A 25345-nucleotide genomic window follows, 5' to 3' on the forward strand; every position below is an offset into this window, starting at 1 on the left:
GGCCAGGCGGCGCGGGGAAAAGGTCCGGCTCCCGGCGCCACCTCCAAGATGGCGCTCGGCCCTCCTTTGCCATAGCGGCACTCGGTGACAGACAACAAAACCGCCACATTATCGTCATCCATTTAATTTCTAAGCACCTTTCAAAACTCTCAAGGTCACTTCCAGTCACAGGATGGGTTTTTCTGTGGGTGAGCAGCAGCAACCGCACGCACCGGCATTCACTCAACCCGGAAGTAACTCAAATAGATAGAAAGCCAGCTCATAGATAGCCAGATACAGTTAGCTAACTCGCTAGATAAGCAGCCAGCCGCATGAGTCAAGATGCCACTCGCGTTATTTTTTTTCATGTGGTGGAGACAAACGCAGGCGTTCATTTTGTTTTCAACTGTGACCCCACAGCGTCCCGTTTCGTGACAGTCACCGAGAGGGAGGGGGCGTGTCTTCCCGACGTCTACGACTGCAGGAAGGCCACCACGGAGCTGATGAAGTCCAGAGGCTTGTCGGCGTGGACCCAGTGGCCGGCGTCCGGGATGTACTGGATGTCGGCGCGCGGGAACAGACGCTGGATTTCGGGGTAGTCTTCGGAGCTGCGAAGGCGGCACGTTAGAGCGCGCGGCGTACGCGGGAAGGAGGGCGGAGGGCGCACCTGATGTAGCCGGAAGAGGCTCCGCCCAGGAAGAGGGTGGGGCCTCGGTAGGGGGACCCGAAGGCGGGGAAGCTCACGACGTGGCGCAGGTGGGCCGAGATGGCGTCCAGGTTGAGCCTCCACACGTAGCGCCCGTCGCGCTCCACCAGGTTGCTCAGCAGGAAATGGCGGACGGAGCGCTCCTGCAAGACGGCCGCCCGCCGACGACCCGTCGGCCAGTTCAACGCCTTTCGGCGGCGGAAACGGGTCGCCGACGGGCGGCGCCGCTCACCTCGACGGCGCCCCGCAGCTGGTCCTCGGCCAGGCGTCTGGCGGCGGAGCGCGGCACGCCGCCGGGGACGTCCACGGCCCGCATGGCGCCCACGATGGCGCCAAAGTCGCTCCCGCCGTCGCTCGGCGCCGGGCTGACGTCCACCACCACCAGACGCTCCACCAGCGCCGGCTGCCGGCAAACGGGGAGGGGGGTCAGCGCCGCCGTCGGGGGTCAAGCGGGCGGAGCCTCCTGACCTGCGTGATGGCGGCCGTCATGGCCGTCTTGCCGCCCATGCTGTGCCCGATCAGGACGCACTGGCGGATGCGCAGCCGAGCCAGAAGGTGCGCCAGGTCGGCGCTCATGGCCCGGTAGGTCAGCTGGGGGGCGTGGGGGCTGTTGCCGTGGTTACGGGCGTCCACCGTCAGCACCTGACTGGACAAAGGCGAGTTGAGGCCCCGCCCGCCCGCGCGCCAGCCGGGTCTCCGCCTTTACCTTTCGGCCCGTCCGCTGCGCCAGCGACTTGGCGATGGACTGAAAGTTGGATTTGCTGCCAAACAAGCCGTGCAGGAAGACCAGCGGCGGCGCTGCGGCGCCCGCGCCCTCGCCGTCAAAGACGTCGTACGTCAAGTCCACGGGGCTGCCGTCACACCAAACGCCGCGCCGTCAAGGGTCGCCGGCGGCCATGTTTCGACAATCGCATCGACGTGAGCAAAAATGGCAACATAACAAAGTGTCGTGTGGGACTTGCGGAGCGGCAACCTTTTGTGATCTATTAACGATTGAGCTAGCGACTTAGCTATTTGAGTCAGGAACTATATTAGCTATCTTGCTAGCTAGCTGTCTATCTATTAGCTAGTGAGCTAGCTTGCTATCTATTTGAGTTACTTCCGGGTGAGTGAACGCGTGTTCACGCGGCGCGTGTGGCTTCCGCTGCTCACCCACAGAAAAACTTATGCTCTGACTATAAAGTGACCTTGAGAGTTTTGAAAGGTGCTTCTAAATGAAATTGATTCTTCTTCTTATTTATTATTAAAGTGGTTAGACAACAAGCGCGTGACGTGCAACGTTGGGCCGCCACCGACTGCGTTTTTCTCCCCCATTTTCTTCATCCAGTGAGGGCAATTGTCACTCTGTGACGTGACAACTGCCTTCGCGCGGATAGCGAGCTAGCCGCTAGGTGCGTGAAGGCTAGCTAGCGAGCTACATCGGACGGCTGCGGTCGGCTCGTACCTGTCGGCGGCCGCCGAACTCGCCGAACCGGCGTCCCTCCGTTCGGCCGGCAGGCGGGCCGACGTCCCGCGCGGGCTTCCGTTCAGAACCGGAAGCGACGTTTCTGGCGCCCCGCGGACCAGGCGACGCAGAGCGCTCATGACGGCGGCGGGGGACTCGACGTCAACCGGGAAGGCGGAAAAGCGGCAGCGAGACCGACGGAAGCGACGTCGCGCGCACAGGCAGGAAATACGTGCCGGTCACGTGTGCGCGCCCGACGTTCAGAGGAAAATCCGAGCTGGCCGCTTCGGCTGAAAATGGCCAAGAGAAACTCGAGCCCGGACGCGAGCGAGGCGGACGGTCGCGGTTGTTCTCTTTTGGACCGGCAGGTGGCGGTGGAGGTGGAGGTGGAGGTGGAGGGCTTCTCCACTCCGTCGTGTCACGAGTCGGTGGTGGTTTGTCTTCCTCTTTTCCTCCACGGACACTTGACTTGTTTTGCTGTTATCCTTTCTTTGTCGTTTTGGAGGTTTTTCGGGGTTTCTTGGTGACCTGTTTTTTAATAATAATAATAATAATAATAATAATAATCATAAATTTTGGCAGCCACACGCGCCAGCCTTCACTCAACCCGGAATAACTCAAATACATTGGATTGGATTGGATTTGCCTTTATTAGTCTCGCAGTGGAGAAATTTACATTTCACAGCAGCAAAGTTATGAAAGAAATGAAAGTAGAAAAGCAAAACACAGCACACACATACAGCAAACACATTGAAAGCTATTTGATAGCTAATAGATAACCAGCTAGCTAGCTAAGAGATAGCCATTAGACAGCCATCTAATTAGCTAGCTAGCTAATAGCTGTTGAGCTGGCTAGATAGCTAACAGATAGCAAGCCAGCTCAGCTAATAGGCAGCTAATAGCTTTCGTCCCCATCCGCTTTGTTGTTGGAAGAAAGAGGCGAGATTGGCATCGTTGGACGGCCGCCGTTTGGACCAAAACCACCTGCGCCTGGTGGGGGAGGGACGCCACCTGCCCGCCTCACCAGGGGCTCAGTACCGACGGCAAACAAAAGCCGGGCCACGCCCAAGACCCAAAGGAGGTCCTTCTCCGTCCCGGAGGCCCGTTTGCCGACCGGCAAGCAAGTGACGCGCAAGCTTCGGGAGCCGCCTCGTCGCTTCCCCGACGGCGGCCGTCTTTGCGGGAAAACAATCGGGGACAAACCGGAAAAAACGCTCCCAGGGGAAACGCCAGCCGGCGCGCCGAAAACCGCCTTCGTCCATGCCGATCGCAGCCGCCGCCCAGCCAAAATGCGGCCGGGCGGCGCCTCCAAATTGCGGACGATTCTCGGGCCGAGGCAAGTCCAGTCGAGAAATCTTGTTTATTGTGCTTGCGGAACCGGAGGCGGGGGGGGGGCATTCTGAACGCGTAGTGACGGACACGCCGGGGGGCGTCGGAGCTCGGATCGTGGAAATGATCTGCTGCAGCCGCGGAGCGGCGAAAAGGTAAGGAGGCCCGTTTGGGAAATATCGGAGGAGGGTCCAAAGCAATCCACGTCGCTGACGGAAGAAGGAACCTCTTTCTGATTCCATCCCAACAAATGGCGGCGGCCTTGTACTTTTGCGAGCAGATACGACACGCTGGAAGAAAGTCACGTGACGTTCCTCCTGCCGCAACAAAGAAGTGCGCGAGTACTCGACGCAAATGCTAGTTGGCGTCTACGCGTAAGAGTCGACGTTACGGGACACGAGCGAGCTCGCCACAAACACTTGACTTTCACTTTTGACGTGAACGGACGGACGTCAACAAAACGACATCTGAAACGCACACAAGAAAGCAATGAACGGAAGCTTCAGCTGGTGTTAAAGCGCGATAGCAATCGATATGTCTTGCAGTAGATGCTTGCTTTTCTACTTCTTTCTTTCCTTTCCTCTTCCGCAAATGGCTGCCGCTGCTCACCCGCACAAAAAAATCCTGTGACTGTAAAGTGTCCTTGAGAGTTTTGAAAGGCGCTTAGAAATGACATGTTATTATTATGAAAGTCCAAAAGTCACAAAGCGTTTGGAGCAAAAGGCCAAGAGAAGACGAGGGCGGGCGACGCCTCCGCCGACGCCTCCGCCGACGCCTCCGGCGACGCCTCCGCCGACGCCTCCAGCGCTTTTAAAGGACGTTGACGTGAAAATTGCCGATTTGCTCGAGCGGCCCCGGGATTCCGCTTGCGTCACCATGGCAACAGCGGGCCGGCAACTCAATCCGAGGGGCGGGTCCCGCGCCGCTCACACGTAGTCCTTCCTGTCGTAGGAGGCGCGGGCGACGGAGACGGCCGAGTAGGCCGCCCGGGCCGGGTCGGACCCGCCGGGCGCCTCTCGGCGCGGCGGGCAGCTGCAGCACAGGATGGCCCCGCCGACCAGCAGCAGCAGCGCGGCGGCCCAGCCCAGGTACAGCGCCGCCCCCATCTCCATCTTCTGTCCCGACAGGACCAGCGGGCTGTAGAACTCCGCCACGATGTTGTTGGCCGACCAGGACACGGGCACCAGCTGGGCCAGCGCCGCCGCCACCAGGACGGCGCCCGAGGCCGCCGTCGCCCGGGCCTTGGCCTGCGGCTCCTCCACGCAGTTGGTGCACTTGGCCCCCAGCAGGGCCGCCAGCAGGCCCAGCGCGCCCAGCGCCGCGGCCGCCACGGTGAGGGCCCGTGCCGCCTGCAGGTCGGCGGGCAGCGCCAGCATGGAGTCGTAGACCTTGCACTGCATCTGCCCGGTGCTCTGGACCACGCAGCTCATCCACAGGCCCTCCCAGAAGACCTGCGCCGTCACGATGTTGGCGCCCACGAAGGCCGACACCCGCCACATGGGCAGCGCGCAGCTGGCTACGCTCAAGGCCCAACCCAGCAGCGCCAGCGCCACGCCCGCTAGCTCCAGGCCCAAAGACGACATGCTTGAGACGGGCTTCTTCGGCCGCCGTCCGAGTCGTCCGAGCTGACCTCGCCGCGGCTCTTCCTGTCGCCGAGCAGCCTCGCGTCACGTTACGCGGTGGTCGTCGTCCCTCCTGGTGCCGACGCCTTATCCGGACGCGCTTTTATGGGCCCTGGCGGACCAATCGGGCCGTCCCCCGTTTACCACTTGGGCGTGGCGCTTCTGCCGCCGCTTCTCCAACAAACGGCTTTATGGCGGAACCTTTCGCCCGCCGCGCCGGCGAGCGGCTGTTTTTATAACTGCCGCTGGCTAATGATCAGCCAGCGTCCGGCGTGCGGACCAGTAGGAATAATAATAAGCATACATTTCATTTCCAAACGCCTTTCAAAACTCTCAAGGTCGCTTTACAGTCACAGAGTCAGTTTTTCTGTGGGTGAGCAGCGGCAGCCACACGCAACAGCGTTCACTCGACCCGGAAGTAACTCGAAATGATAGGAAGCTAGCCAGCTAATAGAATGCTAGATAGCTAACTAGATCGCTAATATGTTTCCTGACTCCAAGCTAGCTAGCTATATTGCTCATAGCTAGCTAGCTCTCTAGCTAATATGTTTCTGTGTATGTATACATTTCAATTAGTTTCCCTCCCCTTTTTCCAGGTGACTCTTTGACCAGATACGTGAGGCGGTAGCTGAGCAACTGTTCAGAAACGTTACAAACAAGTAGGCTACATCTGCTTACTTCACCAAAATAGTTCTCTTGACATTATCCTTCAACGAGGGCGTCAAAGCGAGCATCGGCGGACGGCGGCTAACTTGCGCCTCGGGGAACTGACAAGCGGGTCAGGCCATGAAGTCAGCGTGACACTTTGGCCGGCGGGCGGGCGGGCGTACGCGCAAACGCAATCGCCGCCGAGCGAGCGAGCGCCTCTTCTCGCCAGCTAGCGCCGGTTTAGCTAGCGATAAGATCAAGACAGATAGAAGGCCTTTCCATCTTGCCCTTTTGGACGGACACGAATGCCGTCCGGGCTGACGCTCGTCAAGGGCCGTCCGTCCGTCCCTTCATCGCTAGCTAACGCGCACGAATGCTTTGGCTTTTGCCGCCAAGGCCATTTTGCGCCCGCCGAAGCGCAGGCCGTGTTTTGGACTCGTCCCGACAAAACTCGAGTAGTTTTTTCCTGGCGGTCTCGGTCGTTGCCGTCACCTCGTCAAAAGCGCACCCTGCGCGGCCTCAATGCAGCAGCCGGCGGCCGATGTCGGGGTCAAATACGGGGTCGCCGCTTGACGTCAACCGCTGACGTCTACGTTGGCTACGAGCGGCTCTCGGAACTCCGAAGCTCCCAACTGCGAGGCGGACGCGCGTCCCACTTGGTCCGCGTGCTGCCATTCCGCAATGGCAAAAGATTCTCATGAGAGTCGGCTGGGATCTTTTTTGCCCTATTTGAAACGGGTCTTGTTTTTGTTTTTATTATTTAGCGGAGCAATGCGCTCAAATGCGTTCGTCAACAATTTGCTTGGTTTTTGCGTGAGGGGTGGGGGTGGGGGGGGGAGGTTCGGGGGAGCGAGGGCGAGGACGAAACATCCTCCCCCTTGTTGTAAAAGAAGATAAGAAGTTTCAATGGGGGGGAAGCTTCATTGCACTCCGGCGTCATCGAAACCTCCGCTGGGCTCGTAAACGCCTTTGCCCAAAGCGCCACACGGTGACATGACGTCACGCTCAATATCGCTTATAAATGAAATGTTGTATGATTATTATATTTCCAAAAGCAGCTTTGGGGGAAACGAAAGCGCGACGACGACCAACAAAGCTCGAAAGAGAGCCGGCCAAAAAAAAAGGTGAAGTAGCGCCCCCGTGCGGCCGCGAGGTAGACATGTCCTCTGCGGAGAAGGGTTCAGCGGGCGAGCGCAGTCTCGCGAGACGTCATGTTTCGCGACGTCTCCTTACGAGCGACCGCCACCCAAAGCAGAGAGCGGGAACGACGGAGCCTCGCGAGAGGCCGCGGCTCGCGCTTCCGGGACGACTTGACCAATGAATCGGCGGCAGAATGAGCTCCACTTCCGTCACTTCCGCCACGGTGAGCCTCCGAATGCTCGCTCGCTCGCCGAGCAACTTGCTCTCTTTTGCTTCCCCCCACAAAACAACAGCGAGACGACAAGTTGCCTCCAAGGCAACAACGCTTTAAAGCGGTGCTGTAGTGGCCATTTACGAGTTTCTGGAATGTTCTATCTACACATACATACTAAACACCAATCAACACCGGTTGAACTCATGTGAAATGGAATGTTTTACTCCTCCTTAATAATCACAGGCCAACGTTATGAAGCATAACTCACTCCAAATTGCCAACAGTGTAGCTGACTATTAGCTAGCTTTCTATCTGAGTTACTTCCTGGTTGAGTGAAGACAGTAGCTATCCATTAGCTAGCTTTCTATCCAAGTTATTGAATTAGCTATCTATTAGCTAGCTCGCTTTCTATCTCAGTTACTTCCGGGATGAGTGAAGGCCTAGCTAGCTATCTGTTAGCTATCTATTAGCTAGCTCGCTTTCTATCTCAGTTACTTAGTTAGCAAATTAGCTGTCTATTAGCTAGCTAACTTTCTATCCATTTGAGTTACTCCCTCCGTGCTAGCATCAGCGTGGCTAGCATGAGTTGACCAAGTGACTTTGGTGTTGGCGCCGGAAAGTTTCATGGAGCAGATGCTCGCTGTGGTTTTGATGTGTTGGGAGTCACTGCGGAGGGTCGCCGCGCACCTTCAGCGGAACCCGGCCGGGCCCGGTGGATCTTGGGGCTCGGGCCGGATGAACCGCGAGTGTCGTTTGAGGCCGGGGAAACCGGTTTGGGGCGTTTCCCTGGCCAGCTCCGCCCCCTCCGGCCTAGAGATATGTAGCCGCTCGGCGCCCCGCCCGCCCCACACGGAAAAGTCGCGCGTGAGGAGCTCGCCGGCCGGAAAGCCAGCCAGAAGCAAAGAAGAAGAAGGAAGAGCAGCAGCAGCAGCAGCAGCAGCAGCAGCAGCAGCAGACGGCGGGCCGGCATGGTGTCCGCGGGCTTCCAAATGCTGGGCGCCGCCCTGGGCCTGATTGGCTGGATCGGCGCCATCGTGGTGTGCGCGCTGCCCATGTGGCGCGTGACGGCCTTCATCGGCAGCAACATCGTGACCTCGCAGACGGTCTGGGAGGGCATCTGGATGAGCTGCGTGGTCCAGAGCACCGGGCAGATGCAGTGCAAGGTCTACGACTCCATGCTGGCGCTGACCTCCGACCTGCAGGCGGCCCGCGCCCTGACGGTGGTGGCCATCGTCGCCGGCGTCCTGGCCGTCCTGCTGGCGGCGGCCGGCGGCAAGTGCACCAACTGCCTTGAGGACCCCGCGGCCAAGGCCAAGGTGGGCGTGGCGGCCGGCGCCGTCTTCATCGTTGCCGGCGTCCTGCTGCTGGTGCCCGTGTGCTGGACGGCGCACGCCGTGGTGCGCGACTTCTACAACCCGCTGGTGGCCAGCGGCCAGAAGCGCGAGCTGGGCGCCGCCCTCTACGTGGGCTGGGGGGCCGCCGCCCTGATGATCGTCGGCGGCATCATGCTGTGCTGCCGCTGCCCGCCCAAGGAGGAGGCCTCGTACGCCGCGCGCTACAAGGCGGCGCGCTCCGACGCCTCGGCGCCCGCCTCCGGCAAGGACTACGTCTGAAGCTCCGGACGGACGCCCTTTTGGGGAGCGGCGGGGCCCCATCTCGTGCCGCCCTCCCCGACCGTTTTCATTTTGCCGCCCGCCCCGTTTTCACTCCTTCCAGACGACCTCCTTTTCTGTGTAAATAAATCTTTTGTCCACAAAGCACGAGTGGCCTCCTCAATGCTTCCAACCGAGACCATTTTTAAGCTATCCATTAGCTGTCTGGCTGGCTAGCTAGCTAATAGCTATCTATTAGCTCGCTGGCTTTCTATCTATTTGAGTTACTTGTTGAGTTACCGGGTTGAGTGAACGCTGGCGCGTGTGGCTGCCGCTGCTCACCCGCAAAAAAAACGATCCTGTGACTGTAAAGTGACCTTGAGACGCTTAGAAATGAAATGTGTGATTCTTCTTCTTATGATTGATTTTGTGTTGCCTCCCAAGACAAACGGCGGAGGGACGCCCGAGTTTGGATGGCGTGCGTGCAAAGCGTGAAAGGAGGTGAAGAGAGGTCAAATATTTGCTCTGCTTTGCGCATGCCTTTTTCTAAAGCGTGACAAAATGGCTTCTCATTTGAAGACGTCCGTCCGTCCGTCCGTCCGTCCGTGGGATGACTCAGAGAAAGCAACAAAGAGGCCTTTGCATCCAGCTCGCCAGCCGCACCCAAACCGGCTCGGCGACAAACGCAAACGGTCGCGCGTCTTTGTTTCGCGTCTCTCTTTGTTGCTTGCGCGTGTGAGCCCAAAAAAACAAAACCAGTTCAAGGCAAAAAGAAGAAGAAGAGGAAAGAAGAGGAGAGGAGCACTTTTTGGACATGACGGGAATTCAGGCAGAAGACAAAGTTTCAAAGAAACTTCTTTTGTGGTCCGTTGCCATCAGGCTGCAAAGATGCCGTCCTGTCGTTGAAATTGCGCCCCTCTCTCACGCTCGCTGCGCGACAGTCACATTGTCCGTTCTTGACGGAGGATCAAGACTATATCCCTGAGTAGCCTTAGACTCATCTATCTATCTAACTTTAATTGAATACCATATGAAGTTTACAGTTTGATGTTTTGGTCCATTTGAAACCCGAATAATCCCTTGAAATATCTTTTTGCTATCTGGCTGGATAGCTAGTTATCTATTAGCTGGCTAGCTAGCTGCCTGGCTGGCTATCTAATAATGGGCTGGCTGTCTAGCTAGCTCTCTCTCTATTTGAGTTACTTCCGGATTGAGTGAACGCTGGCGCGCGTGTGGCTGCCGCTGCTCGCCCACAGAAAACAACTGATCCTGTGACTGTAAAGTGACATTGAGAGTTTTGAAAGGCGCTTATCAATGCTACCTTGCTAGCTATCTATTTGCTATCTAGCTCCCTGGCCGGCTATCTAGCTAGCTATCGATAAGTTATCTATTGAAAGGCGCTTAAAAATGACATGTTATTATTATTATTATTGGCGGAGAACTTTCTTTGACCTGCGTTGGACTGCCGGTCGTCAAAATTTGGCTTTTTAACCATCCCAAAAATAATTGCGTGGAATTTGATGTCTCATTTAGCTATCTAGCTGGCTAGGTAGCTCTCTATTAGCGACTGTATCTGTTAGCTAATGAGCTATCTCTCTATCTGAGTTACTTTTGGGTTGAGTGAGCGCCGGCGCATGTGGCTGCCGCTGCTCACCCACAGAAAATGATCCTGTGCCTGTCAAGTGTCCTTGAGAGTTTTGAAAGGCGTCTCGAAATGAAATGGATTCTTCTTCTTCTTCTTCTTCTTCTTCTTCTTCTTCTTCTTCTTCCAGTGTGTGGTGCATCGAGGGCGGCGGGTGCAGTGAAGGACATCATCCACCAGATGGCGACGTGCTCACTTCCATTTGGCCTTGCTGTTTTCCTTGCGGCTTGGGTTCGGTTGGCGGCTAGACGGGCCGGCAAGCTAGTAGACCGTCAGGCAGGGCCACTTTTTGTCTTTTGGCTCCGACTTCCTCCTTCTCCTCCTCCCCCTGCTCCGCTCTGGCGTTTTGCGTGAGGAATCAGGTCGAGCCAGAAAAGTGCGGCGCAGCGCGGCGCCTCCCCGCTTTGTTTGCCTTCCCGGCGCCACGTCGGGAGGGCGCGTCCGCCGAGCGATCGAGAGCGGGAAGATGCGCACTCAGCCGGTTGGCGTGCTGCTGGGACTGCTGGGCTTGCTGGGCACCGGCCTGATCTGCGGGCTGCCCGCCTGGAAGGTGACGGCCTTCGCGGGCTCCGACGTGGTGACGGCGCAGGTCTTCTGGGAAGGCCTGTGGATGAACTGCGTCATCCAGAGCACGGGACACGCGCAGTGCAAGGCCTACGACTCCGTCCTGGCTCTGCCTCGGGACCTGCAGGCCTCCCGGGCGCTGGTGCGTATCTCGTCACTCGACATCTTTCAGAAGCAAGACGCCACTACACTGATACCTCAGCGTACCGACTGAATTGCTTCCCACAAAGTGTGTGTAAGGCCAACATTTCTTCCTTCCAAACATTTATTTCCCATAAGACACCACTAAAATGAGAATAATCCGCTCCCAGGTCCACATAAAACATCATTTTCTCCGAAATAAGCTTTAAAACTACACATAATATACCTTCTTTTATGGATAATAAAGTGCTATTGTATTGTCGTGAAAAAAATAAACCCGTGAGGAATTCCCCACAGGTTAAGAACCACTGAAATAAACTGTACCGTATAAGTCATTTTATTTACCTTTGTAATGGGAGTTGTCAATAGATGACGAACTTCCAGGTTGCCTGATATCCGAGTGAAGTTGCCGTGCTTTCTCGGCAATAATACCCTCACTCACACTGTCCCTTGCTAGCTTTTAGTTCATCCAAATCAACGGAAGTTTTTCAACCTCTTCTGTTGCCCGAGACTGTTGCTTAGACGACACAGAAACACCCTTAGCCACACGTAGCAATGGCCGACTTTGCATCCTGGTCATGGGACTGCTAAGTCACACAAACGCACACCTCGTTGGTGTTTTTCGATGATCTCCTTCTTCTGCTCGACCGTCATTTTCTTTTGTGTCCTCTTCGGCTTAACACTAGCATGCGGCGGGGTCTTTTTCGCTCCCATAATAGCAAAAGTACTACACTCGATAACAAACCACGTGGAGTGCCGAAAAGTAGTCCGCCGCGTGGTTTGATTCGTCCGACGAGACTATATGCTCGCAAATGTAATGTTCCTGAGGCAAAACGTTTGTGAGCTAAAGCGTTCGTATGCGGCGCTATCACTATATGGACTGCGAGGTTGACGTCGCCGCCCAAAAGTCAAGAAAAGACAAAGTGGCGCTAGTGGCAAGCGGCAATGTCTGACGCGGAGACCTTGAGGAACGGCGCTCAGTGTCCAGAGGCTTTCCCGCAGGTGTGCGTGTCGTTGGCGGTGGGAGCGCTGGCGCTGGCCCTCGGCGTGGTGGGCGCCCGCTGCACGTCCTTCCTGCGCCACGATTGGCCCGCCAAGAACAAGGTGGGCCTGTCGGCGGGCGTGGCCTTGGTGGCGGCCGGCGTCCTGTGCGTGATTCCCGTCAGCTTGTCGGCTCACGCCATCGTCACGGGCTTCTTCGACCCGCTGCCCTCCGAGCGGCGGCGGGGCGAGCTGGGCGCCTCCATCTACGTGGGCTGGACCTCGGCGGCGCTGCTCGTCATCGGCGGCGTGCTGGTGTGCTCCGTCTACCGCTGCTGACGCCGCTCCGGATGCGGGAATGCCGGCTCCACTGGCTTCCGGACGCTCCGCCGCACGCTCCTCTTGCCACGTTTCAACCACGTTTCCTGGTCCGCTGCGCTAAATTTGGTTGCTGTACACTTTGGGGAGTTTGCGCCGCCCAATATAATCCAAAAATTTGCTGCGCGTTGAATTCAGAGCGGCGGTCGGCAACCTGTGGCTCCGGAGCCGCGTGTGGCTCATTAGCGCCGTCCTAGTGGCTCCACGGAGCTTTTTCAAAAATGGAAACTCAATGTTTTGTTGTCATTTGCTCTCTGTTGGAGGACCAACGGGACATTTTCTAAGGCTGTCAAAATGTGTTCAATAAATTTTCAAACGTTTCACCATCTCTGTCCACAAAGATTGGCCTGGTTGCCCGCCACTCACATTTTGATGAGCAGGGCGGGAGGCCGAGCAGGTGGCATTTCACATACAAATGTTGACTGGCAAAGAATAGGAATGTGGATCCTGCCGGAAACATTTAAGAATAATACATTTAATTTATAAGCGCCTTTCAAAAGTCTCAAGGTCACTTTACAGTCGCAGGATCGGTTTTTATGTGGGTGAGCGGCGGCAACCGCATGCGCCAGCGTCCACTCAAGCTAGCTAGCTAATGGATAGCAAATAAATAGCTAATAGCCAGATAGCTTACAGGCAGTCAGCTAGACAGCTAATAGCTACGATAGTGAGCACCCTGCAAAAATGCACCGTATCGGTCCCGAGTGTGGCGGTGCCGATCCAGCCGTCTTCGGGCAGGAGGTGAGGACCACCCTGAACTGGTTGCCAGAGTTTTGAAAGGCGCTTAGAAATGACATGTTATTATTATTATTATTATTATTATATCACGGGGACCAACCATTCACACTCGTCACGTGTTGCGGATGGATCTGTTTGTGACCAGCAGGTGGTGCTGTGGGGCTCCTGCAGCTGAACACCTGTTGGCGTTTGCATCATTGGTTTTGTGTTTGGAGGCCTCCCCGCCTGCCAGACCTGCCGGAGCGCTCGCTCTTCATCCTTATTTGTGGCTTCTGCCCTGGGCTCTCCGTTTTTGTGCTTTTCTGTGTTTTTCAGTTCCTTATTCGGTGTCCATATTGTCAAGTCCACCCTGTTCACACCTGCTTTTTGGGGGGTTCTCCACGACCAGGTTGGTGGCACGGTCGCACCCGGGCGGAGACAATTTGGACGCCTGAGCCAGGACCCTACCCTGCACCCCTGCACCTCTGCACCGTGAGAGAAGACGCCTGGTGGGTGCGCAGCTCACCCGGCAGACGTCAGCTCCAGCTTCCCAAGAAGACTCACAGACAATTTGAAATACGACACACACGCCAGGTGTGAAGGAGGGACAGGAAGCCGCCATGCAGCAAAGTGAGGCTCCGCCCACTGAGGTCCCAAAAGAGCAGGCGGAGTCATCTCAGTGGTGCTCAGGTGACACCACGCCAAGGACGCCGGCAAACAGGCTTCAAAGCGCAAAAAGAGCAAAGAGGAGAAGACCGCTCACGTCTCAAGTCCCAAGGAGAAGATCAGGACCTCGGAGGTGTGTTGCCGAACACAAATGAGGAGCCGTCGTTGAGGGTCCACTTCTCTTTTGCAAGACCACACGAGTAGTGGACTTGTCAAACTTTGGAAAGGCACTCGGCCAGCGACGCCCGATCCCAAACGCTGTCGCCAACCCCCCCCTGGGAGCGGTCGCCATGGCTTCCATGGGCACGCAGGTGCTCGGGGGCGGATTGTGCCTGCTGGGCTGGGCGGGCGTGATCATCAGCTGCCTGCTGCCCATGTGGCGGGTGACGGCCTTCGTGGGGAGCACCATCGTCACCTCGCAGACCGTCTGGGAGGGCATCTGGATGAGCTGCGTGGTCCAGAGCACCGGCCAGATCCAGTGCAAGCCCTACGAGTCCACCTTGGCGCTGAGCGCCGACCTGCAGGCGGCCCGCGCCCTCACCGTCCTGGCGGCGGCCACCGGCGCCGCCGGCCTGCTGCTGGCCTTCGTCGGGGGCAAGTGCACCCGCTTCCTGGAGGGCGAGGACTCGGCGTCCAAAGTCAAGCTGGCGGCGGCGGCGGGAGCGCTTTTGCTCCTGGCCGGATTGCTGTGTTTGATTCCCACGGCGTGGGCGGCCGGCGCCGTGGTCCGCAAGTTCTACAGCGCCGCCATCGACGCTCAGAGGCGCGAGATGGGGGCCTGCCTCTACATCGGCTGGGGGGCGTCCGTCCTGCTCATCCTGGGAGGGGGGCTGTTTGTCAGCGCCGCCTGCCCCCCGGGAGCGCGGGGCGCCGGCAAGAGCCCGTCCGTTCGGTACCTTATGGTCCGATCGTCCACCGGCTCCCTCCGCAGAGTCCCGGCCCCCGCCACGCTTATCGGCGGCCCTCCCGGCTACCGGCCGGCTTCCGCCAAGTCCGAGCCCGCCGGCGACACCGCCTGGGGCCGCGTTGGACAGAACTCGGAAAGGTCCTGGGCGCCGTCCGCCAAGTCTCAGCTGAAGCGAATAGACTCGACGCCCTCGGAGCAAAGCGGCGCGCCGTCCGGCGAGTCGCAGCCGAAGCCCAACAAGCGGGACCTCGCCGAGACTTTGGACTCTGACGGGAGCCAACATGAAGAGTCGTCCTTTAACCCTTCCAAGACCTACCTGTGACCCGGACCTGACGCACCTCAGATCTGGACTGGCTCACTCTTTGACATGAACGGATCACGGTCCAGTTTTGATTCCATTTGATTGATGTGGACTCGCCAAACGGACTGAAATCGATGCCATCTGAAACTTTGCCGACCTGGACCGATTGTCTCATTGACTCGAATTGAAATCTAGCCATGAACTTGCCAGACCAATTCTCATCTACGTGAGTTGAAAAAAAGCGAACGGACCGTCTTTTGACCTGGACTGACTCAGCAGCTCGACTTGTGCTGTCCCTTGTTTTTCCCAGTCCTCGTCTGATCTTTGATCTGCCCTCTTTCCTTTACACTTGAAAGAACCTCATCTTCCGTTTGCCGTGAAATATTTGACAAATCAAAGAGCCGCCATTGACCTGGACTAACTGGAGTAAATACCAGCAAGCCTCTGCTAAGACAGTGGCGGGGTTCGGCTCGGAGACTGATTTCTTGCTTTGTCGTTGCACTTTGAAAGTGCCCGGTTGAGTTGACTTTGAAGGCCAGTCAGTCAATACTCAGAGCGCAGACGGCAGCTGCTTGGCGAGGCCCGACGTTGATTGCGTTCAGAGTTTGGCCCGCGGCCGGTCAAACGGGTTTGACAGAAAGTCTTCATTCAGCCGTCTTTACGGATACCGAAAGGGTTTCACCCGATAGCTTTGGCTCTAGCTTTGACTGCTCGGGGCCGTGACGCGAGTATCGTCACGCTCGCACCGCCGCCAACGCCGCCAACGCCGCTCGGCTTTTTGCTTTTCTGTGCTTGCAGACATCTACGTGGCTTTTGCGGGGGTTTGGACTTGGTTTCGCGAGCCCCTCCACTGAAGCTCTTTTGCATGTTTCAAATGTCACGAGGTGTTTGTTGACTCAATGACATCTTTTGATTTCCGGGTGAGAAACGCGTGACCATCGTTATGCGGAGCATGTGACTCGTGAGTGATGCTTGAAAGAACTCATGCAGTCAAATAAAGGTCACAAACTTTTATTGGGCCCACAAAGCTGCACTCAAAAAGTCAGTGGCCTTTTTTGGCCCGACGGACCGCAGTCGGTACGTTGCGACGACGGCACGGGTGGTGCGTTAGAGCTTGAGAAAGAGATAAAGGCATCCGGGAACGTAGCCCCTCTCGTGGCTGCTCACCCCTTTCTCAAAGTCGCTGACGTGGGTCACCTCCAACCGGCGCCACAGTCCCTCGTCCTCCATTTTGCTCATCTCGCCCTCCAAGGCCGCCTTGTAGTCCAGGTTGTCGCGGTTGGCCCGGGTGGTCATGCAGACCAGACCCCCTGTGCGGCGGTCCCGAGTACGAGAGTCAGTCGGAGACCCCGAGCGCAACATCCGAGTCCAAAGCGCCCTCACCCTGCTTGGCGGTCCGCCGCAGCTCCCGGATCACCTGGACCGGAATGTGACTGGAACTCAGACCGCCGCAAATGGTCACCACGTCAAAGGCACCTGCGGCGTCAGGGCAGAGTTGAGCGTTGTGACCAACAGGCGGCGCTGTCGGCCCGGAGCGACCCGACCAGGTGGATGGCTTTTGCTCCCGCCTAACTTGTGCCAAACATTTTCCTGGTTGACAGAAACGTGACGGACGGCCGAGCATCACCTGACGGAAAGGGAATTGTCTGCTCTCCCAGCAAGGCCACCTTGAGCTCTTGGTACAAGCCGCTCTGGCGGGCGTGTCGTAGCATCCCCTCGCTGCCGTCGACGCCCGCAAAGCGGCGGAATCCCTCCCGCTTCATCTGTGCCACACGGCCACGTGCTTGGGGCGGTCGTCGTGACAACGGTGAGCGACAATGACTCACGGGATGGCGGTACGCACCATCTTGGCCACCATCCCCGTGCCGCAGGCCACGTCCAACACCGCCGCGGCTTGGCGCTCGGCGCCAAAGTGGGCGGCCGCTCGGGCCGCCACCAGGCTTGGCGCGCGGTACTCGATGAGTTCCACGTCCTGTTGAAAGGAAAGCGCAACGCCGCCAATCAGCAAGTTGCTGCTACTTTCATTCCTTTCATCACTTTGCTGCTGTGAAATGTGAATGTCTCCACTGTGAGACGAATAAAGGCAAATCCAATCCAATCTTCCATGGAAGCGCCCAAACAGACATTCGCCATTCAAGTGGCGGCAACCGCCAATGACTGCCAAGCGTGCCGTGTGAGATGAGTCAATCATATATACGCGCAGTTAAGGTCACGCGGGCGTGGCGTGACCTTTGCCCGTTGCTCGGGTGATTGCGGTCAAGACCTGCTCGTAATTTTGGGCCCATCCGTCGTAGAAGAGGATGAGGTCCTCCGCCGAGCTGTTGCCGTGCACGGAGCGGATGACGTCTCTGGCTTTTTCAAAGGTGCGCGGGTCCGCGGACGACATCGGGCCTGAGCGCGCGCCTGTTGAGTACAAAGTGTCGCCAGACACGTCACGACATCAACTTGAAAGACGCGTGAAATGAACCCGATTGCGCAGAAATGAACCGAGGCGGCCCTCTTTCGGCGCTCCACGTTGTTAGTTGCCGAATGCGGAATGTCGACGCATCAAACAAAGTGCTTTCAAGTACGTCGAGCCGTCCGTTCGAAACAACGAACCGCTCCTCCACTTGGACTTGTATGACGCGGGGCGTCGCTGCGAACGGGAAAAACGGTCCGCTAGCAAACTAACGGGATTGCTCGCTATTTTGCTTTACCTGCTCAGCCAAAAAGAAGCGATCGAACGTGGAAAGGAGGCGGAGTCACGCACGACACTGGGCGCAAGGCGTCCAAAGCTCAGACGCTTTGCTCTGGGCCGCCTCCAGAAGGCGCGCGCGGGCGCATTCACGATCGACTCAACGAGATTTGCTTCGCCCTCTGCAGGTAAACGACAGTCCCTCCGCCATATTGAATGTGTCACAAACACACTTCTATCCGTCAGTTTATTCTTCGCACAGTGGTCGCGGGACGTGGTGGAGCCGATCTCGGTTGTCTGTGGACACTAGGCCGAGTACACTCTGAACTGGTTGCGAGCATCTCGCCGGGCCTATCCAGACGAGCAACCATCACACTCACGTCGAGGGACAACTTGGAATGTACCATTAAGTTGCCGCGTATGCTCTCGGAGCGTGGACATACTCGATGTGGCGGACGCGTTGACCGGAGGAAGGTGATCTATATATGCGCATTATCTGTGGACTCTCCAACCCTGGCGGGTACGATTTTCCCGTGCTTTGTGGGCGTCATTTTGGTCCCGTTCTCTATTTTTGACAGCGATATCCGTCTTGTGGTCTTCATTGGTTCCAGCGGGGTTTAGCTCACGTGTTTATAAAGAGACAAAGATCACTTGAGACGCGCTTTGAGCCCGCAGTTCCCGACGCGGCCTGAAGCGGCGCCCCCTCCTCAGCGCTCCACTTTTCCAAGTCCTCGCAAGCTCCCCAAACTTCAGCGACGCCTCAAGAAGCACCGAGCGCATCTCGAACGCAACTGTGGATGAACAAACTAAAAACATCCCGGGCAGACGAGGACTGGCTTCGTCTGCGTGTTTAGTGATGGAGTCTTGCGAAACGTCGCCGCCTTGTTTGCGTCGCTTTCGTTATCTTTTCGCGCGGTAGTTCAACTTGGCGTTGGCGCAAGTTAGCTTAGCAGCAAGCCGACAAACAACAACAACAACAACTCAAAAGTCTCCTTCAACTTGTGTGGCCGACAGACATTTTGGCATTCCTCTCCGGTAATGAGCTTTTTCTACCTGTCCGGGATTTGCCCGAGTTACGTCGGATCACTTGTCGTTTGTGGAGCCGTTTTGTCTTGGTTTTTGTGACTGGGGTGGGGTGGGGTGGGGGCACACTTGAGTCCCGGTTTTGTCTTGTTGAGGCGTGAAGTCCTGAACTGATTTCGGCTTCCCCGCAGGCTTGCCAAAATGTCCATTTTGGGCTTAAAAAAGAAACAAGCCAAGACGTTCAAAGTCAAAGTGGTCACGATGGATGCTGAGATGGAGTTCAGTTGTGAGGTACCCCCACCGAGCATGCTCTGCAAACACATTCTCCAGATACTCTTGATGGATTTTCACACTTTTTTCCCCACATGTATTTATCAAAGTTTCTTTCTTTTTGGGGGCAGAGGTAAAAAGCGTGACCGTCTTGTGTGCTGGTCCTCACCTTCAGAATCAGAAAACCTTTAATGGTCCCACAAAGGGGAAATTTGCAGTCCACAGCAGCAATTTGAAAGTGGATGGGAGGGTGAAAGGATAGAAAAACAAGATATTCTAAGCACAGTAAGAAAATGTCAGCAGACTGAGATGTAGACTGTTAACGTGCAAAACTGTTTCATAAAAAAACTACATGGTGCAAGTATCATGAAAAGGTAGATTGATATATGTAGCTGTATTGCATCGACACGTATTGACAGCACAAGAGTCCAGTTTTTATGTTTATTTTTGGAGAATTGAGAAGCCGGACAGCAGTCGGTAGGACCGAGCGGCGGTACCTCTCCTTCTTGCAGCGCGGGTGTAACAGTCTCTGGCTGAAGGAGCGAGCCAGCGCCGTGCACCCAAGAAGGGCGGCCTCGCGCACGTCTTCATAGTGTTGAAAAGCTCCCGTGGCCGCCAGGCAATTGCGTTCTTTGGTCCCGCTCGCGCAAGGTTTGGAATGAGCGACTTTGTTTGTCGGGAAGCAAAGGCTCCGCGCAGGCCACGCCAGCTGGTTTTGGTCCCGGCGGCCCGTCCTCACCTTGCCCTTTTCGCCCCTCAGGTCAAGTGGAAAGGCAAAGACCTGTTTGACCTGGTGTGTCGCACGGTGGGCTTGAGGGAGACTTGGTTCTTTGGCCTGCGCTACACCGTCAAGGACACGTACGCGTGGCTCAAAGGCGACAAAGCGGTGAGTGCGGCAAAGGGAGGCCGGCACCTCAAATCGAGTCAGCTGACATTGGCCCCCCCCCCCCGCAGGTCCTGGACCAGGAGGTTCCCAAAGACTCGCCCATCACATTTCACTTTCTGGCCAAATTCTTCCCAGAGAAAGTGGAAGAAGAACTGGTCCAAGAAATCACGCAGCATCTCTTCTTTTTGCAGGTTCTTGACTTCAGGCGCAAGTGGTTTTCCTTTGCCTCGATGGCGTCTAAGTGGATTGATTTCCTTCACGGCTTCGGTGACGCCGCAGAGAAATCCATCCGCTCTTGCGGCGGCCATTTTGCCACATGCCGTCAACAGAAAACGAGTCGTCGGTGCCCGACGGCCGCGTTGCGCCCAGCGACCGTCACAAGGCCGCGCGGACGCATTCTTGGACACGCGTAGCAAAAAAAGGACTTTTGGGACTTTCCCAGCGCACTCGGTTCCCATACGGCCCAATTTCATCTTGGATGACGGTCGCCCGCCGCGTCTATCTTGGCCAGCGCGCTTGCTTGCTTTCTAAGGTGATGTCCGCAAGCTGAGCCTCGTTTTCGGTCGAGCGCCTGTGGCAAAATGGCTGCCCGGCGATGGGCCAAAGGGGGCCGCAGGATGCCTCCGCCATTTTGGAGTTTTTGGGACAAACGTGAAGCCAATTCAATTGCCAGCACTTCCTCTGTGCTTTTGCTTGACGCGCTTGAGTTTCTTTGCTTCAGGTGAAAAAGCAGATCTTGGATGAGGAGATCTTCTGCTCGCCGGAAGCTTCTGTTCTTCTGGCCTCGTACGCCGTCCAAGCCAAAGTAAGCCACCGCGCCATTTGGGACAAGCTGCCTGCCTGGCTAGCTATCCAGTTAGCAATCTGTTAGCTATCTAGCTAGCTGGCTAACTATCCCATTAGCAATCTATTAGCTGTCTAGCTAGCAATCATTTGTCTATCTAGCTGGCAATCTATTAGCTATTGATGATTACCCGCTTTGCCTCTTGCAGTATGGCGACTACGAGCCCAACTTCCACAAGCCGGGCTTCCTGGCACATGATGAGCTTCTGCCCAAAACAGTAAGCGTGCCCGTTGCCATGTCGAGACGCACCACAAGTGGGCGCTCAAGCGCGATTGCCCATCCAAAAGAGGAAATGCAATCCGCTGACTCGTGCGTGCGTTGATTTTGACCGTCAGGTGCTGATGCAGTACCAGATGACGGCAGACATGTGGGAGGAGAAAATCAGCGCGTGGTACGCCGAACACCGCGGCATCGCCAGGTAACCGCTCGGCCGCCGCTCAGCCGCCTTGACGCTGACGGCGCTTTTGCGGCGGCAGGGACGAGGCCGAGATGGAATACCTGAAGATCGCTCAGGACCTGGAGATGTACGGCGTCAGCTACTACCACATCACCGTGAGTGCTCGCGGCGCGTGGGCGCATCGGCGGCTCGCTTGAAGTGGCTTTCCCGGCGACAGCAAAACAAGCGCGACACGGACCTCCTGCTGGGCGTGGACGCGCAGGGCCTTCACATCTACAGCCCCAACAGCAAGCTCAGCCCCAACAAGTCCTTCCCCTGGAGCGGCATCCGAAACATCTCCTACAGCGAGAAAGAGGTCGGCCGCCGCCGCCGCCGCCATCTTCCTCCCTCCACCCGCCGCTGACCTTTGCTCTTGCAGTTTACCATCAAGCCCCTGGACAAGAAGAAGGACGTCTTCAAATTCTACTCGTCTCAGCTGCGCGTCAACAAGCTGGTGAGTCCGGCGAAGGCGGCGCTCGTGCCGCTCGTCTCGCTTGACGCGTGGGCGGGCGTCTTCAGATCCTGCAGCTGTGCATCGGCAACCACGACCTCTTCATGCGGCGGAGGAAGGTGGACTCCATCGAGGTGCAGCAGATGAAGGCGCAGGCCAAAGAGGAGAAAGCGCGCAAGAAGGTGGTGCCGGAAGGCGGCTCCGATGGGGGTTTTCCCAGGCTGACGGGCACCTGTGGGCGTTTCCCGTTTCCCCAACCCGCAGATGGAGCGCCAGATCCTGGCGCGAGAGAAGCAGATGCGCGAGGAGGCCGAGCGAGCCAAGGAGGACATGGAGCGACGGCTTTTCCAGCTGCAGGAGGAGGCGCGTCTGGCCAACGAGGCGCTGGTGAGGGAGGGGGCGCCGCCGCCACCGCCGCTTCTCGCCGTCTGACTCGACGACGTCCTTCAGCTGCGCTCGGAGGAGACGGCCGACCTGCTGGCGGAGAAGGCGCAGATCGCCGAGGAGGAGGCCAAGCTCCTGGCCCACAAGGCCGCCGAGGCCGAGCAGGAGCGCCAGAGGTTGGAGGTCAACGCCATCAAGACCAAAGAGGAGAAGCGGCTGATGGAGCAGAAGATGAGGGAGGCCGAGCAGATGGCCGTCAAGCTGGTGGAGCAGTCGGAGAGAAGGTGGGTGGCGGCGATCCGGAATGGCCGCCGAGCGCTCACGCCGCGTTGCGCTTGCAGACTGAAGGAAGCCGACCACCTGAAGCAGGACCTGAGCCAGGCCAAGGACGCCGAGAGGAGGGCCAAGCAGAAACTGCTGGAGATCACCAAGACCACCTACCCGGTAGGCGCCGTCCGGTGGACGAGGGGCGGGCGCCGAATCTCACCTTGGACCTCGTGCGTTCAGCTGATCGCGGCGGCGTATTCGGCTCCCGCCGCCATCGCCCCCCCTGCGGCGGCGACGTCGTCCCCGGAAGGCGACTCGCCGGCCTACCAAGCCGCCTTGTCGTCCCGTCTGGACTTTAAAGACTCGGACATGAAGAGGCTCTCCATGGAGATTGAGCGCGAGAGGTCGAGCGGACGCACGCCTCGCTGCTGCTTCTTCTTCTTCTTCTTCTGTTTGTCACAGCGCGCGTGTGTGTGTGTGTGTGTGTGTGTTAGGCTGGAGTACATGGAAAAGAGCAAACATCTTCAGGACCAACTGAAGGAGCTCAAGTCTGAGATTGAGTCTCTGAAGCTGGAGGAGCAACAGCAGCAGCAGCAGCAGCTGGCGGCCGCCGCCATCTTCCCGCCGCATGACAGCAGGGCTTCCGTCCCAGAAGCCATCTTCCTTCCTCACGCCAACGTAAGCGCTCGCCTTCGCCGTTGGGGGGAGGGCCACTTCCTACCTTGACAACTTTGCTCAACTGGCAAAAAGTCTGTCAGAGGCAAACGCTTGCATGGAAAGAGAGTCCGTCCGTCCGTCCGTCCATCTTTCAGGACCCTTGAAACGCTTTCACCTTGGGAATCTGCCGCCGCCATCTTTTTCTGTCTTTCTTTCTTTGGAATGAATAATAATCCATTTCATTTCCAAGCGCCTTTCAAAACTCTCAAGGTCACTTTACAGTCACAGGTTAAGTTCTTCTGTGGGTGAGCAGCGGCAGCCACACGCGCCAGCGTTCACTCAAATAGATAGAAAGCTAGCTAGCGAATACCTAATAAATAGCTAATAGCTAGCCAGCTAGATGGCCAACTAGCAATTGACATCAACATAAGAGAAGAAGTCAAGTGTATTCCAAAGCCATCTCAACTTTGACTGGCTGCTGTCCAAATCAGGAAGAAAGCGGCGGCCCCTTTCACGCTGTTGACGGCTTCCGTGCTTTTGTCTTGGCCAGAGAAATCCGGCCTACGCGCCTCCGATGGCCTTCTTTGACGAAGTCTGACGGAAGAGCGCCACGCGGAGGATTCTGCCGGACGTCTGCCACGGCGAAAAGATTTGCCTCCGCCGCCCTGTCGACGCTGCCCGTTTGGACCAACCGCGGACGGCTGCCATTTTGGTCTCGTTGCGCAATCGTCCTTTTTTTGGCATCCTGGTGCTATTTATTTGCGCTTGATTTCATCACCCCGGCGAGCTTTTTGCCGCCTCTCGACTGAATTGCTTTTCGATCCTTTTCTGGCCTGTACGTACGCATGCACGTACGTACGCACGTATGCACGCACGCACGCCTTCTTTGAATACAATGTGTTAGCAAGCACCTGCCGGCACTTCTTTGTCGTTGTTCATGTTGCTTTTTTTGGACGAGCTTTCTTTGCTTTTCGGCTGTCAGTTTGACACGCGGCAGCCGTCTGCGGACGAGCCCCGGCGGGTCCGCTTTCAAGGCCGCGGCCACCGCAAAGGACATCGGGAACCTTCAAAAGTCGCCTTGGAATTTATTGCAAAAGTTTTGCCAGCGTCGTCGTCCGAGCGAGGAATGAAAATGCGGCGGCGGCGGTCAAACGGGGCCGATCCGTGGCACGTTCCCCGGACGCGTCGGCGGGGCGCTCAGAACTCGGTGTGCGCGTGGGCCGGGGGAGCCCCGTCGGCGGGCTTGACGAAGACGCCCTCGGCGGCTTTCCACAGGCCGTGCGCGCCGCCGCCGCCGGCCATGGCGTGCACCTCCCGCTGGCCGCTGATGGGCCGCCCGTACTGCTCGCCCGTCACCGCCAGCGCCGCCCCGGTGGCTTTGTGGCGCAGCCGCACGGCCTCGGCGCGCCGCCACGCCGACCCGCCGCACTCCACCGTCCACTCGTCCAGGTGGTCGCCTTCGCCCTCTTCGCCAAAGGCGCTGACTTCCTGCAAGGAAAGGCATGAAAAAGCCGCGAGCCTTCAGAGGGATCCGCCATCCAGAGGCGTCCGTCCGGCCGTCCGTCCCCCACCTGGTTGGACGACAGCGGCGAGCTGAAGTCGTGGCTGTGCAGGTTGCGCCCCGTGTTGACGTGCGTCAGGCGGATGTTCTGACCGCACTTGACGGCGTTTCCTCGCAGGCAGGCGCCTTGGCCGGTGCCGCGGACGCTCCAGTAGCTGTTGCTGTCCTCCACGCTGGTCACGCCCGTCACCGACTGCTGGCCGCTTCCTGGGAGGTCACGGAGGTCAGAGCGACGCGAGCGGCCGTTCCTCCGGCCGACGTTTGCGTTGACGATGCGGTCACGTCAACGCAAACGCCGTTCGGCGAGCGGCTTGTTGCGCGCGCACCGAAAAGCCGGCGAGGCTCGTGAACGCGCGTGACGTTCCGAACGGTTCGACGGCGCGGCTCTCCTACTGACCTGAGCCGTAGCGCACGTCGTGCGAATGAAGCCTCACGTTGTGTTGGACGTTGACAAGTTTGAGCGCAGAACCGCACGTGACGAAAGGCAACTCCGAGGCCAACGAGCTCCGGAACAAAATGGCCACAAATACAAGACAGGCGGAAAGGCGTGAAAGAACAACGAGCTTGAGCGAATCCATTCTTCGTTTGCCTTCTCTTTTATTCTTATTCTTTTTCTCCCCCTCCCCCCAACTCCGGTTTTCCGCTCTCTCGCCGTGACGACGTCATCAAGGAGGAAATGCGAAGCGGATGTCACAGCGACCCCTGCGTCTCGGAGCCAAACTGCACTTGCACAAGAACAACAACAACCGTAATACGTACTAATACATTTCATTTTTAAGCGCCTTTCGAAACTCTCAAGGTCACTTTACAATCACAGGATCAGTTTTTCTGTGGGTGAGCAGCGGCAGCCACACGCGCCAGCGTTCAATCAACCCGGAAGTAACAAAGTAAATAAATGACAAATAATTTGACAACACAAAGACA

At 57.3% G+C, this 25345-nt stretch overlaps 8 protein-coding genes across 12 annotated transcripts; 4 read left to right on the top strand and 4 right to left on the bottom strand.

The window, feature by feature from the left end:
* Nucleotides 1-108: 108 nt before the first annotated feature.
* On the bottom strand, nt 109-2444 carry abhd11 (abhydrolase domain containing 11). The gene is made up of 6 exons (XM_089017246.1): nt 2130-2444; nt 1392-1536; nt 1154-1327; nt 918-1088; nt 647-828; nt 109-587 (listed from the first exon to the last, which is right to left on the bottom strand). The coding sequence occupies exons 1-6, from the start codon at nt 2267-2269 to the stop codon at nt 452-454; spliced, it is 948 nt and encodes a 315-aa protein (XP_088873372.1). The 5' UTR covers nt 2270-2444; the 3' UTR covers nt 109-451.
* Nucleotides 2445-4344: 1900 nt separating this feature from the next.
* On the bottom strand, nt 4345-5373 carry LOC148886995 (claudin-3-like). Its single transcript, XM_089017250.1, has one exon. The coding sequence runs from the start codon at nt 5039-5041 to the stop codon at nt 4385-4387; it is 657 nt and encodes a 218-aa protein (XP_088873376.1). The 5' UTR covers nt 5042-5373; the 3' UTR covers nt 4345-4384.
* A 2561-nt stretch (nt 5374-7934) lies between these two features.
* On the top strand, nt 7935-8842 carry LOC148886996 (claudin-4-like). Its single transcript, XM_089016710.1, has one exon. It carries the CDS (start codon nt 8051-8053, stop codon nt 8693-8695), a length of 645 nt encoding a protein of 214 aa, XP_088872836.1. The 5' UTR covers nt 7935-8050; the 3' UTR covers nt 8696-8842.
* A 1669-nt stretch (nt 8843-10511) lies between these two features.
* On the top strand, nt 10512-12706 carry LOC148886997 (claudin-4-like). The gene is made up of 2 exons (XM_089016708.1): nt 10512-11022; nt 12024-12706. Exons 1-2 carry the CDS (start codon nt 10783-10785, stop codon nt 12339-12341), a joined length of 558 nt encoding a protein of 185 aa, XP_088872834.1. The 5' UTR covers nt 10512-10782; the 3' UTR covers nt 12342-12706.
* On the top strand, nt 11096-15982 carry LOC148886998 (claudin-4-like). The gene is made up of 2 exons (XM_089016705.1): nt 11096-11115; nt 13504-15982. The coding sequence occupies exon 2, from the start codon at nt 14051-14053 to the stop codon at nt 14987-14989; it is 939 nt and encodes a 312-aa protein (XP_088872831.1). The 5' UTR covers nt 11096-11115; nt 13504-14050; the 3' UTR covers nt 14990-15982.
* Nucleotides 15959-17786, bottom strand: mettl27 (methyltransferase like 27). Its single transcript, XM_089016706.1, has 6 exons — nt 17665-17786; nt 17232-17371; nt 16812-16940; nt 16596-16731; nt 16352-16444; nt 15959-16278 (listed from the first exon to the last, which is right to left on the bottom strand). The coding sequence occupies exons 2-6, from the start codon at nt 17352-17354 to the stop codon at nt 16076-16078; spliced, it is 684 nt and encodes a 227-aa protein (XP_088872832.1). The 5' UTR covers nt 17355-17371; nt 17665-17786; the 3' UTR covers nt 15959-16075.
* nf2b (NF2, moesin-ezrin-radixin like (MERLIN) tumor suppressor b) lies at nt 17397-23610 on the top strand. 5 transcript variants are annotated; one of them, XM_089016702.1, is made up of 19 exons: nt 17689-17830; nt 17905-18116; nt 18221-18677; nt 18857-18956; nt 19696-19821; nt 19890-20012; nt 20543-20626; nt 20814-20882; nt 21001-21083; nt 21142-21217; nt 21280-21417; nt 21481-21555; nt 21621-21734; nt 21817-21939; nt 22003-22220; nt 22278-22380; nt 22444-22607; nt 22698-22881; nt 23411-23610. In XM_089016702.1, the coding sequence occupies exons 4-19, from the start codon at nt 18867-18869 to the stop codon at nt 23456-23458; spliced, it is 1818 nt and encodes a 605-aa protein (XP_088872828.1). In that variant the 5' UTR covers nt 17689-17830; nt 17905-18116; nt 18221-18677; nt 18857-18866; the 3' UTR covers nt 23459-23610. The 5 variants fall into 5 exon arrangements, with proteins under 5 accessions (XP_088872826.1, XP_088872828.1, XP_088872827.1 ...); XM_089016700.1 differs by lacking the exons at nt 18221-18677; nt 18857-18956 and adding an exon at nt 17397-17534 and having other exon boundaries at nt 17673-17830; nt 17889-18116; XM_089016701.1 differs by having other exon boundaries at nt 18857-19821.
* A 315-nt stretch (nt 23611-23925) lies between these two features.
* Nucleotides 23926-25096, bottom strand: sdf2 (stromal cell-derived factor 2). Its single transcript, XM_089016707.1, has 3 exons — nt 24819-25096; nt 24432-24628; nt 23926-24348 (listed from the first exon to the last, which is right to left on the bottom strand). The coding sequence occupies exons 1-3, from the start codon at nt 24997-24999 to the stop codon at nt 24058-24060; spliced, it is 669 nt and encodes a 222-aa protein (XP_088872833.1). The 5' UTR covers nt 25000-25096; the 3' UTR covers nt 23926-24057.
* Between the last annotated feature and the right edge of the window lie 249 nt (nt 25097-25345).

This window comes from Hippocampus bargibanti, linkage group LG16, assembly GCF_051943395.1.
Source record: "Hippocampus bargibanti isolate YZ-2025 linkage group LG16, ASM5194339v1, whole genome shotgun sequence".
Taxonomy (NCBI): Eukaryota; Metazoa; Chordata; class Actinopteri; order Syngnathiformes; family Syngnathidae; genus Hippocampus; species Hippocampus bargibanti.

Bases quoted from the DNA above. Each gene is read 5' to 3' on its own strand.
- nf2b (XM_089016700.1), top strand. From the start codon at position 17,450: ATGAACCGAGGCGGCCCTCTTTCGGCGCTCCACGTTGTTAGTTGCCGA. The intron at 20,627-20,813 runs GTAAGCCACCGC...TGCCTCTTGCAG, and splicing joins CGTACGCCGTCCAAGCCAAA to TATGGCGACTACGAGCCCAA. The intron at 22,608-22,697 runs GTCGAGCGGACG...TGTGTGTGTTAG, and splicing joins ATGGAGATTGAGCGCGAGAG to GCTGGAGTACATGGAAAAGA.
- LOC148886996 (XM_089016710.1), top strand. From the start codon at position 8,051: ATGGTGTCCGCGGGCTTCCAAATGCTGGGCGCCGCCCTGGGCCTGATT.
- LOC148886997 (XM_089016708.1), top strand. From the start codon at position 10,783: ATGCGCACTCAGCCGGTTGGCGTGCTGCTGGGACTGCTGGGCTTGCTG. The intron at 11,023-12,023 runs GTGCGTATCTCG...GCTTTCCCGCAG, and splicing joins TGCAGGCCTCCCGGGCGCTG to GTGTGCGTGTCGTTGGCGGT.
- sdf2 (XM_089016707.1), bottom strand. From the start codon at position 24,999: ATGGATTCGCTCAAGCTCGTTGTTCTTTCACGCCTTTCCGCCTGTCTT. The intron at 24,629-24,818 runs GTCAGTAGGAGA...GTGACCTCCCAG, and splicing joins CGACGTGCGCTACGGCTCAG to GAAGCGGCCAGCAGTCGGTG. The intron at 24,349-24,431 runs GTGGGGGACGGA...CTTTCCTTGCAG, and splicing joins CGCCGCTGTCGTCCAACCAG to GAAGTCAGCGCCTTTGGCGA.
- LOC148886998 (XM_089016705.1), top strand. From the start codon at position 14,051: ATGGCTTCCATGGGCACGCAGGTGCTCGGGGGCGGATTGTGCCTGCTG.
- mettl27 (XM_089016706.1), bottom strand. From the start codon at position 17,354: ATGTCGTCCGCGGACCCGCGCACCTTTGAAAAAGCCAGAGACGTCATC. The intron at 16,732-16,811 runs GTGCGTACCGCC...CGTGTGGCACAG, and splicing joins CGGGGATGGTGGCCAAGATG to ATGAAGCGGGAGGGATTCCG. The intron at 16,445-16,595 runs GTGATGCTCGGC...CTGACGCCGCAG, and splicing joins GACAATTCCCTTTCCGTCAG to GTGCCTTTGACGTGGTGACC.
- abhd11 (XM_089017246.1), bottom strand. From the start codon at position 2,269: ATGAGCGCTCTGCGTCGCCTGGTCCGCGGGGCGCCAGAAACGTCGCTT. The intron at 1,089-1,153 runs GTCAGGAGGCTC...GTTTGCCGGCAG, and splicing joins TGACGGCCGCCATCACGCAG to CCGGCGCTGGTGGAGCGTCT. The intron at 588-646 runs GTGCGCCCTCCG...CCGCCTTCGCAG, and splicing joins GCCTCTTCCGGCTACATCAG to CTCCGAAGACTACCCCGAAA.
- LOC148886995 (XM_089017250.1), bottom strand. From the start codon at position 5,041: ATGTCGTCTTTGGGCCTGGAGCTAGCGGGCGTGGCGCTGGCGCTGCTG.